This window comes from Trichechus manatus, unplaced genomic scaffold (assembly GCF_000243295.1).
Source record: "Trichechus manatus latirostris isolate Lorelei unplaced genomic scaffold, TriManLat1.0 scaffold00007, whole genome shotgun sequence".
Lineage (NCBI taxonomy): Eukaryota > Metazoa > Chordata > Mammalia > Sirenia > Trichechidae > Trichechus > Trichechus manatus.
Window position 1 is genome coordinate 30,331,087 of NW_004443943.1, and position 12,328 is coordinate 30,343,414.

The 12,328-nt window shown below is 48.8% G+C and overlaps 1 protein-coding gene across 3 annotated transcripts in view; it reads right to left on the reverse strand.

Moving 5' to 3' along the window:
* SH3PXD2A (SH3 and PX domains 2A) overlaps window positions 1-12,254 on the reverse strand; it is a 265,189-nt gene extending 252,935 nt beyond the window's left edge. For all 3 annotated transcript variants that reach the window (XM_023741172.1, XM_004370109.2, XM_023741164.1), the window contains exon 1: window positions 12,095-12,254. In XM_023741172.1, coding sequence (XP_023596940.1) covers window positions 12,095-12,166 — 72 coding nt within the window. In that variant the 5' untranslated portion in view covers window positions 12,167-12,254. The remainder of the gene's footprint in view (window positions 1-12,094) is intronic.
* Window positions 12,255-12,328: the final 74 nt, after the last annotated feature.

The following is a 12,328-nucleotide window of genomic DNA, read 5'->3' on the forward strand; positions in this document are numbered from 1 at the left end:
GACACTGTAGCTGCAGGCCAAGGAACCCCTGGGCTACCAGAAGCTAGGAGAAAGGCATAGAATACTTTCTTTCTCAGAGTCCTCAGAAGGAATCAACACAGCCGATACCCTGATTTGAACTTCCGGCCTCCAGCACTGTGAGACAATAAATTTCAGTTCTTATAAAGCCTAACCCAATTTGTGGTACAGTAAAATCTATGAGAGCCAGAACTTGACCCAAAAACCAAACCAAACCTGTTGCTGTCAATTCTGACTCACAGTGACCCTGGCTTCATAGTGGTTAAGAGTTCGGCCGCTAACCAAAAGTCGGCAGTTCAAATCCACCAGGTGCTACTTGGAAACCCTATGGGGGAGTTCTACTCATCCTATAGGGTCGCTATGAGTCACTATGAGCTGGAACTGGACAGGATTGCCTTTTTTCCCCAGGTCTCACAAGTTTTCCGCCCTTGACAGGGTGCAGTCTTACCACTTTTCTATCATTCTGTATCAGTGGAAATATGTGAGTTTTCCTTCCCTGACAGGTTTCTGCCTTACGCAGGTTTCCACCTTACACAGGTTTTACTGTATTTTGTTACAGCAGCCCTAAGAAACCAATACAACTGCCTAGTAATGGTGGGCACGATGCTGCACCTTTCTGAGCCTCGGTGTCCTCATCTACAAAACAGAGATGATGATAACGTCTTACTTTTTTAGGGTAACTATGCAGGGATTAGGAGCCCTGGTGGTGCAGTGGTTAAGCAGTCAGCTGCTAGCCAAAAGGTCACTGGTTCGAACCCACCACCCACTCAACAGGAGAAAGATGTGGCAGTGTGCTTCCGTAAAGATTTACAGCCTTGGAAACCCTATGGGGGAATTCTACCTTGTCCTATAGGGTCACTGTAAGTCGGAATTGACTCGATGGCAGTGGGTTTGAAATCGAAGTTTGGGCACGGTTCTTTTACAGACTTTAACTCTGTGGGAGATGGATCAGTTCACTGACCCACGGGGGCTTGACCAGCAGAAATCCCTGAGCAGCCACCACCATCCTTGTCGACAAATGACAGAGTCTCTTCCAGGTGCCAGACACTGTGCTGAGGGCCCAGTTAATCAATTTCAGCCCAGGAGGCAGAATTCAGGAGGGCGTTTCACTCTCTCAGAACCCCACTGCCAGCACCATGGCAAGTCTGCCAGGCCTCCTCCTCTGTTGTTACAGGGAGAAATTCTCCCACACAGGCGAGTCCCTTAAAATAGCCCTTTGGGCCCGGGCCATCAGGAAATGGAATAAAGCTGGGTCGAAATCAGGCCTACCATGAAAGAGTTTACAAGGCAGCCACTTCAAATGGCAGGGACAAGCCCTTTATGCTCAGAATCCTCAGGTGGGCAAAAGCAGCCAGGCAGGATTTCTCAACAAGGAGCCCCATTCCACAGGATGACACCATGCTGGGCCAACTGAAGCCCTCAGTACTCCTGAGAGGGACCCAGTGCGTAAGGCACAGTGACAGTATGAAACAAGGCACAGGCTGGGCGTGGGAGGGTTAATACACCCGGGTTTGTGATTTACGAACAATGTGACCTAAACTTCCTGAACCTCAGCCTCCATATATGTAAAATGGGGATACAAACGTGTATCTTCCAAAAATTGTAAAAATAAATAAAAAACAAAAATAAATGCATACCTTCAGGGCTGTGTGAGGATTAGAGACTATAAACGAAATGCCTGGCAGTGCCTCACAAAAAAAAAAACCAGGGAATCAATACATGGTAGCTACAACGATGGTAGGGACAAGGTGCCTTTAACTATTACCGAGTGAGAACATGCCTAGCCAAAGGAAACAGCAAGGGCTCTCTACCAGTGATAGCAGAAGTGCAAACCGGCCCACACCCATTCACATCCCTTACCCTACCTGGTACACCCTGCAAGTTCACCATCAGCATTGGGCAGCAGCCCCACCCCTCACTTCCCGCCTTCGAATCTGATAAGAGTGATCAATTTCTGCTGGTCTGAAGTTCATGCACCAGGGATCCCAGAGACAGATTAGGTGACCCTGGAGACCTGCATAATTTACATTGCATTGATACCAGAGGAAGCGATTCTGCCCCCATCCCCACCCCATGTGCCTCCACCCAGGCTTGGGGAGGGTGGCTTCCTCACCAGCCAAAAGGAAATGACAGCAAAGGGCCAGAAAAAGCAGCCCAGTGGAGGGGCAGAACGCACAGCTGTTTCCCCTTTGCTAGCTCAGCGGCCTGGATGTCACTTCCTCCCTCAGGTAACAGCAGAGAGAAATGGGACTGGAAATTTCTCTGTCTATTCCCGTTCACAAAAATGGTCAGTTTGGAAAGAAGCAAAGTGCAGCTCCCAGAGGTGGTTCTCTGGAGGGGCATCTTCACTGAGGGTCTAGGGTGTCCCGACTCAGCCCTGGCTTCTCAGGGCAGGTAGCAGGGCAAGTAGACCTTGTTTAAAAATTACCTGAGGATCAGGGGCCCAAATGATTAAGAAATCAGATTGAGGAGTCGTGGACCCCCTCACACAGCTATTTTCTCTGGGCTTAACCAGTTGCCATGGACTTGACTCCGACTCACAGTAGCCTCAACTGTGTCAGGGTAGAACTGTGCTCCACAGGGTCTTCGATGCCTGATTTTTCAAAACAATATCACCGGGCCTTTCCTCTGACATACCTCTTGGTAGACTTGTACTTCCAATCTTTTGGTTAGCAGCCAAGTGCATTAACTGTTGCATGACCAGGTGACTCCTCTCTGGACTTAGTGTTTTCCAAAGCAGCTTTCATACCCACCTCCCCCCTGAGCCTCATCTTCTGTCTGCAAGGCAGGCCAAAAGGGAAGCAACTGCCCCATTTTCTAGATGAGCAGGTGGAGATCTAGAAGGGGAAAATGACGTGTGGAAGGATTCAGGGCTGGAGAAGCCACCCAAGCAGGCTTCAGGCTGAGTCTCTTGGAAGCTCAGTCTCCCCAGGTATAACCTGAACAGGTGTTATTAGGGGCTGCTGGGTCTCTGAGGGGGCAGGGCAGGCTTTGGAGCAGCAGCCTGGATCAGTGCAGGCTCCTCCACAGGCAGCTGATTAGCTGTGTAGTGTTCAGCAATTTATTTAAAATCTCTGAGCCTGAGCATCCTTGTCTGTAAAATGTGGATATAGCAGTAACTACAGGCTTCAGGGGGGTGTTTTGAGAATATTCATGTAAAACTCTTAGCATGTAGAAAGCATTCACAAGTGTTAGCTGTTGTTTTTATGATATTTTCCCTTAAGAATCAGTCTTAGAAGAAATACAACCAGAATGCTCCTTAGAAGGGAGGATGGCAAGACTTGGGCTCGCTCACTTTGGACACATCAGGAAAGGCCAAATGCTAGAAAAGATATTGTTATGGATTGAATTGTGTCCCCCAAAAACAAATGTTGTAAATCCTAAAGCTATACCAGTGCATGTAATCCCATTTGGGAACAGGGTTTTCTTTGTTATGTTAATGAGGCCATATCAGTGTTGTGTGTCTTAAACCAATCACTTTTGAGATACAAAAGGAGATTAGGCACAGAAGCAAGGAAGCACAGATGGGGACAGATAGATGCCACACCACAGGAACCTTGAGGAACAGAAACTGAAAAGAGACAAGGACCTTCTCCCAGAGCCAGTGCCCTGAATTCAGACTTAAACTATGAGAAAATAAATTTGTTTGTTAAAGCCACCGATTTGTGGTATTTCTGTTATAGCAGCACTAGATAATTGAGACAGACATCATGTTTGGCAAAGTAGAGGCTCAGCAGAAATGAGGGAAACCCTCCATCAGATGGACTGACACAATAGCCAAGACAATAGACTCAAATGTACCAAGGATCATAAAGATTTATGGGGCAGTTCTACTCTGTCCTATAGTGTTGCTATGCGTTGGAATCGGGTTTGGTTTGGTTTTGGTTTAGGACCAGGCAACATTTCATTCTGTTATACATAAGGTCACCAAGCTAACAACAACAAATAATCAGGTTTACTGGAATGTCTGGAGGTGTGGTGGGAGTTAAATGAAGCGGAAGTTTGAAGCATTGTGTTTAAAACTAAAATGAGCTTAGATCTTGAAGTAGAAGGCAAAATTAGCTTGAACGTTTCAGTTTTTAGCATTAGCCTCCAGACCCTACAAGGACAGGTGCTTACTCTCTTGCCACAGGGGTACTTCACTGGCAGTGATGGGGAATGTGGGTAGGAATTACCCTACCCCATGAAATACAGCTGCATCAGGCCCTACCTGCCAGAGCCCTCCACTGGTCCAGGCCAGAAGCAGCCAACACCTCACTCCCTACTGTCCTCCCTTCTCCCCCTCAACCCTCCCTCCCCAAGATCTCTAGGATAAAATCAACTTTTATGAGGCAGGCTGACCCCTCAGAGTAAGAGCTGTAAACAGAAGGGCTGGGTTCCAGTCAGCCAACTAGAGAGTCCCAAAGCAGAACCAGAAAACAGGTTCCAGTCCTTACCTAGCTCTGTTCCAGCCTCAGCTGCAAGAACAACCCTAGAGCCAGCCCTGGAGCCCATCAAAGGACCAGTGGTGACAATCAGCCTCCCCACCCCACCCCCACCCCTTGAGAGGAAAGGAAGGTTCAGAGATGGCCACATAGTAAACTCTGAATTCTCTCAGCTGGCATTCGAGGTTCTCAGAAGCTGGGCCCGACCTTCCTCTTCTTCATCCTTCTCCCCTACATTCACCTTGGGTTTTGCCCACATTTTTCCTACATATTCCCCCTCGAGCATCTTTGCTTTTCCCTTGCTCTCCCAACCCCCTTTCCCATCCAAATCTTACTCGTACCTCAAGGCCCATCATGAGGCCTATCTTCTCCAGCTAGTCTTCCCTGAAAACTCCAGTTCACGGAGAGTTCTCCCTTCTCTGAACAGTTTTAAACCCATTGCCTTTGAGTCGATTCTGACTCATAGCTTTAGGCCTTAATCATTATTATCGCAAACACTTAGGCAGCACTCAGTGCATGCCAGGAACTGTTCTAAGCTCTTTATCTTTTTTAACTTATTTAATCTTCACTACAACGCTATGAGCTTGCCCCTGTTTCCCCCACATTTTTTGTTTGTTGGTTGGTTTTTTACAGATGAGGAAACTGGGCCTCAGAGAGGTAAGCGAACTTGCACTGGGTCCCATGGCTAGTAAATGGTGGCAACAGGATTCTGGCCCAGGGCATCTCCAACAACACATGTGCTCTCCGGCAACTCGGCCTTGCCCGACACACTTCTCGTGCTCTCAGGAGGGGCTGCCCTGACTCATCGGCTATGCGCCTCTCTCATCTCCCCAGCTCTAATGTGGAAAGAAAGGAGCACGCTCACAGGCGCCAGTGTCAGAGACTAAGGTAAGAATACTGGCCTGCTACCGAATTACTCGGAGTTAAGAATCACATGAACTCTCAAAGCCTATTTCCACATCTGTAAAATAGGGATAAAAACACCTACCTACCTAATGTAGTTGTTACAAAGTTCAAATAAAATCCCCTCTATAAGCCCTGGTGGCACAGTGGTTAAGCGCTCAGCTGCTAACCAAAAGAAAGTTCAGCAGTTCGAACCCACAGTCACTCCGAGGGAGAAAGATGTGGCAGTCTGCTTCCGTAAAGATTAACAGCCTTTCACGACTAGATGGTGTCTGGCTACCACCACTGACTGCTCTGACAGCGATCACTATAGAGGGTGCCGGACAGAACTGGAGAAAAATGTAGAACAAAATTCTAACTCAAAAAAAAGACCAGGCTTACTGCTCTGACAGAGACTGGAGAAACCCTAAGAGTATGGCCTCCAGACACCCTTTTAGCCCAGTAATGAAGTCACTCCTCAGGTTCACTCTTTAGGCAAAGATCAGACAGGCCCATAAAACAAAATGAGACTAAATGGGCACACCAGCCCAGGCGCAAGGACGAGAAGGCACGAGGGGACAGTGGAGAAGGGGAGAGTGTTGACATACCGTGGGGTTGGCAACCAATGTTACAAAATAGTATTTGTATTAATTGTTTAATGAGAAGCTAGCTTCCTCTGTAAATCTTCATCTAAAGTACAATTAAAAAATAAATAAATAAAATTAAAGAAAAAAAAAGAGATTACAGTCTTGGAAACAGAGCAGTTCTACTCTGTCCTACAGGGTCGCTATGAGTGGCAATCAACTCAGTGGCAAAGGGTTTTTGGTTTGGCTTTCTATAAGCTACCTTATGCACTGCCCAGCACATAGTAGGTATTCATGTTAGTTCTTCACTTTCTCTCCTCACTGTGGATCCTGACATCCTCCCCAGACGCTGGCTGACACCCTGCACACAATAGGGGCTCAATCCCTGTTGTTTATGTGGCTACTTGCCTGGAAGTTACCCAGGGGCATAAGGTGGGCCTTTCCATGGCTCGACCTCGCACCCTCATGTCCAGGCCCCTGTCCTCTCCATTCACCTGCCTTCCTGTGACTGACCTAGTCGGGAAGTAACCCGCAGCTCTGGGAATCCATCTTGTGAAAAGCTAGTCACCCTCCTTGGGCGCTTCCATTGTTTTTGGCAATTGCCATGGCAGAGAACATCTCTGGCCCTCACTCCAAATCTATTTCTAAAGCCAGCATCTCCACCTCATTTCCCACACACACCCCTTGTCCTTCCTGTTCCCTGGGTCCCTGTCCTGAGCCATGATCCCTTTCCTGGATTCTCAGAACTCAAAGGAGTGTAACTAGTACATAACTCGATTATTTGTTTTATTTTGTTTAATTAAGAGGCAAAAGAGAACAGAGTTGCCTGGTAGATTTTTTTCTGGCCAAGAAATAACTATGGTCAGTGACTCAGGCTGAGGAAAGTAGAAGGCAATTTCCAGGAGACTGCTGCTCAAACCCAAAGTCAGAAGTCCTAACAAACCTCCTCTAATTCACAGCCTCCACTGTCCATTAACTCATGCTGGCCCTGGAATATCTCTCTGGAAAATGCAGCAGCTGGCACTTTTATTTCTGGAGCTGGAACCAGGCTCCTATGACATCAAATAGGTTTATTTTTCCCTTCCTTTCCCCTCCCCTCTGCCTGCCACCACACACGGTGATTCCAACCCTGATTTGCCCCCTAAAAAACCCTCACTCAGCTCAAAACAGGGCCATGATAAATGGTTGGTTGAGCTCCCTGTTTCAACAGGCTTGAAGGATGTGGTTGGTTGTTCCAGGAGCCTTGTCAAGCCTGTGAATCACCCCTAGATCACTTCCCTCCCCAGAGAAGGAGAAGAAACTGTTCCCATTTGAGAGTGTGTGTGTTTATGTATGTATGTGAGAAAGAGAGACAATGCACGCAGGCGAGAGTGCTGACTCGCAGGCGAGAGTGCTGACTCGTGTGGCCTTGACCTTAGGACTAGGATCCTGTTTGACCTTGCCCTTACCTGGAGCACTTTTTCTACTCCTCTCTCCCAACCTACATTCTTTCCTCTTTCCTTCCCAACTTACCTCTTCCAAAAGGCCATCACTAGATCCCAGTGCTCAACTCTAGGAACCCCTCCAGGTTTGAACAGCTGCTCCTTGTTTATCTGTTTCTCTTGTATGCTGGGTGTCTTCCATGGGGCATGTGGCCCAATTCCCATCAGACTATGAACAGCTGGGCCTTCCTTTTTTGCCTCAGTGTTCCCTTTTCTTTCAGCTTCACCTACCAGGTCCTAAATGTACTTCAGTGCCTTGGTGATCTAGAACACAAGACTGAAACTATGTATGTTGAGTGTCCATGATGGAGGCCAGGTACTGGGTAGATGCTTTACCCAAATTATCTCAGGTCAACTTCCGAAAAGCCCTATGAGGTTACAGGTGAGGAAACTCAGGCTCAGAATGACTGGCCCAAGATCGCATAGCTAGGAAGTGCCAGGGGCAGGATTTGAACCCTGATCTGCCAACTCCACTCATTCCATAATGGAACTGGCCCTGAAGAAGATCCTTTTCATGCTGCAGCTGTGCATCCTAAGTCCTTTGGGGGCTGGATCCACAGTCTAAGGGTTTAGAGAAAAAAATGAAGGGCAGAGAAGTGAATGAGTCTGGGGCAAGTTCCTAAAAAAGTAGCCCTGAGTCCCACGACCAAGATCAAAGTTTGTGATGATCTAAACATACGGGAGAATGTATTATCTCCACGTAGTCAACCCTTAAGTTATCATCCCAAGTGTCACTGGCCCAGATATCATCCTGGATTTGCTCCTTTCCTCCTGCCCCACACTGACCTCCTTCCATTGTCCATTACAAACTCACCCACATGACACTTAGTGAATGTCCCAGACAATGAGGCAGTCCTCAAACACCATCCTGCACTGCTCTCTCGCTGTCCTACAGGCCTGAGCCTGGCCTCCACAGCCAGACGCCATTTGAGGAGAAGGGCCCCATCTTAGGTTCATATTCTCCTTTGAAGGTAAACTGACCTGAGTTCACATCCCAGCTCTGCCTTATACTAACAGAGAGACCCTGAGCAAGCTGGCTTACCTCTCCAAGCCTCGGTTAGCCCACGTGTATAAAGGAATTACAGACCCCACCCTGTAGGGCTGTAGGAATCATGTGAACTAATGTACGTTAAGCGTTCGGCACCATCCCTGCCACAGGGTTGGTAACTGCTACCATTGGCTATTCTTCGTATTCCCTAAAGGGTCCTGTGGAGGATCAGAACATTCATGACTGGTATTTGTCTGAAATAAACAATCAGGAAAGGAAGCAACCGTGAAAGCACAACGCCTTCCAAATTCAAACAGAAGTAATTTCTTGTTTGTTTTAGAAAAATGAGATTATCCCTGCCAACATATGACCTGACATACACCTGCCTATGCGTGCAAAGAATTATGTAGACCTGAACTCATGTCCCATGGGAAAACTTTCCAATGAAGTAATCTATAGTTTGCATTCAGCACTATTTTAAAGACAAGTGGTCTGAGGCCAAAGCCAGTTTACCTAAGGTCTCCTCAGAGGCAGCTCATAAAAGCTAGAAGAGAAGCCCAGGGAGCCTGACCTAACTAGCAGCTGCCCCTCACCCCCATTCCAAGCAGGGTCTTGGCAAAGAGGAAGCAAGCCAAGAGCTGACAGCACCATCCAAATGATGGAGGTCACTTGCCTGTCTTCTCATAAACAGACCAAGAGCACAGACCCTTGGTGACTAGACAGCTCCTTCTCATCCCTGGGACAAGCTTACCCTTCGGCTAATGTCCCGAGAGAATCTTTGCGGTGTGTTCCCAGAGTTCTGGAGGCAGCAGAGCAGCTCCTGCTCGGGCCCCAGGCCTCATCAGCTTGCTCCAGCTAACACACACATCCATAAAACCTCTCTGCTCTGCAATTTACCAAACCACAGACTCAGAACTCACCATCAGTGGAGGTGAGGCAGGAAGGAGGCATGATCCTCAAGTGTAGAGGGCTTCCAGAACATACATGACTTGGATGCAACATGTCCTTCCTGCCAGCTAACCACAACACAGTGCCTTACCCAGAAGACTTGGCCTTCTGGTGTGTGGTACCACTGTGCAAGGGCGAGGAGAGGAGGCTAGCCTTAGCCTCAGAGGCCACAGCCTCCCCCAACCTGCTCCTCCTGCCCGTCAGCCTTGCTGGACGCTATTATTTATTACCCTCTCCTTATGTTATGCATTAATGACCCAAGTGTGTAGGAACCTTGATACCACCAGATATTTGTCTCCCTAGTCAACCCCTGACAGTCTTAAAGTACATTCAATGAGTAAAACTCACACCCTGGGGAAAAGGTCAGTCAGACCAGGTTCTATGACTATCTGTGTTGCAAGTTACTTTACTCAAGCTGGTTCTCAGTTTCCTCATCTGTAAAATGAGAGGGTTGAGCCAGAGATTCTCTGGGTCCCTGCAAGCTCCATGATTCCACAGCTTATAACACTTTCTCCGTTAACTGTTTTCCAGAACCATAGTTCAGAGCTCTGGATGGCCCCATCTGTTCAGTGACATCACTCCCTGCCCAAACATAATGTCATTGATTCCGACATGGGAAGTGGAGATGTCCCAGGAAGCCCTGTGTCCGTAAAAAGGAAGGAAATGATCATTTTAAGGGAACTGGATAGGACTTCCTTTGTATTTTTCACATAGAACAAGTTATTATCAATCTTAAAAGCCAAAATCTTTCTTCGTTTTTGCCAGACCATCAACAGCTGCTTTTGAAAAGTATTTTTTTAGTCACAATTTCACAAATAATAAGTTACTATTTAATGAGTGTTTACTATGTGCCAGGAACTGAGCTATGTGATGAACAGAGATCATCTCATTTAATTCTCCTGACAGCCCTATGAAGCAGGTACTATTATTATCCTCGCTTTAAAAATGAGGACACGGAGGCCCAGGGAGGTTAAACAACTTGCCCAATCCCACAGCTACTAAGTGGCAGAGCAGCTTTGAACAAGACCATCTAACTCCAGCACCCCATCTCTTCACTACCTCTCAAGACCGCCTGCAGTGAGTCCCTGGTCACCTTGGCAACACTCCTGGCTTGTTGCCAGCCTGTCCTGCATCAGTAATCTTGGACACCATTGGTCAGACCTCAAATTTGATGTTTCACCTAAAATTCACAGCTGGAAAAGCACCTGTCTGGGTCTCACAGCAGAGAGTGCCATCTGTTGAAAGTAGGGCCAACCTTAACCAAGGACTAGAAAAGAGAAACTTAGCCTGCAACATCTGAGAAAAGAAGTTAGGAAGGCTGATTCCATCAGCCTGACAATGCAGAAATGGACATCTGTCCCCAGAGCAGGGCCACCTGGTTACCCAAGCCCTCCAAAAGAAGCTTTCTTGAAATGGCAGTGGGAGATGCTTGCCCAACCAGGTAATACAAAAGGAAGAACTTCCTGACCATGCCAGGGAACATACCCCCCAGGCACCTAGCTCTCTGCCTGGTAGTGGGACCAGCCTCCAGATATACCTCCTCCCCAACCTAAGCCTAGTCCCACTGGCTCAACTGTAAAGAAACCCAAAGTTCAGGGCTATTGGTGACAGAGGTAGAAAGAGTAGCCTGCGGCTGAGATTAGCACAAAACCAACCCCTTCCAACAGGGAAATAAAAGGCACTTTCAGGGATCAACGTGCAGTCTAGGGCAGCAGCCAACAGCCTGTTTTAATTGTTAAAATTAATGCTTCGAGCATTCTAAATTCCCCCTATAAATGCCTAATTTGCAAATAAGATGCAGCCCTGCTGTCCCAAAGTCCTCTGTGCTTTGACTGATACCCGGCTGTGTGTCTGTTTCTTCCTTCTCAAGTACAAGAGCAAAGATGCTCAGGCAGGCGTCGCCAGGCGTCAAGGACACCGTGTTTACTTCCTAAGGTTCGAAGGATGGGAAGACAGGACCGGCTGAGATGAAAGCGGGACGTGTCACACAGACCCCGGAGCTCGGCCCGGTCAACATCAGCCCCTTCTCATTAAGTTTTGGAAAGGCAGGGGGAGGGGCCGCGACCATTCCTCAGAGACCACAGCAAACATTTGCCTCCTCCTGTCTGGAGATGGAGCATCACTTAAGAGGAAATGAACCCGGTTAAGGGTCACGTCCAGAGGAGGGATAAAAGGAAAGCCACAGTTCTCCTCACGCCGATGGACACAATGACTTTAAGGAGGAAATCAAAGCTCAGTGCTGAGGGTGGAGGTGAGGCAGGGGGTGCAGCAACTTCCTTTTGCCCCCAGACAGGGCCTAGGCAGGCAGAGACTAGAGCAAACGTGGGAGGCAGAGTGAGGCTTCGCCAGTGCCAGCCTCTGAAAGCATCTCGGTCTGCGTGAGCCCGAGTGACCCGAGCCCCAGCGAGGGCCGAGGAAGATGCTTTTCCCAACGGAGGTTCTCAGAGACTCTGACGAATGCGCCCCTGGTTGGGGGAGACGGGGGTCCTCATCCATCAAAGCTCAGAGGGACAGATGACTTCACCGGTGTAAGAGACAAGGGCAGCCACTTGCCAATTCCAATGCCAAAAAGAAAACAGGGAGGGGGAGTGGCGGAAGGACAGAAAAGGCTTCCCTGGAGATCACAACCCTGCGAAGAAACTCCACGGACGCGGCTGCCCTGTGGGCACTTAGCTTGGGCACTTAGCATGAGTGAGGGGCCACCCAGGGGGGCCTTTCCTGAGGTCCTCCGCCAGCCCTCAGTAGGGTTGAGGTGGGGGCACAACTCACATAGTGCTTGGATGGGTTCCTCCGCTTCTCCACGTCCACCACCGTGGCATCTTGCACGCAGTAGGCGAGCATCTTCCCCCACAAGGCGAGTGGCGCCCCCCGGCGGCGTCACCTTCTCATCGCGTCCAGGCTCTGGCTCCTCCGCTTCCCGAGTCCCCGCGGCCACCCGCCACCGCAGCCCGGCGCACCGGCCGCTGCCCGGGCTCCCAGCGCCCGCAGGTACGGACCCGGGGC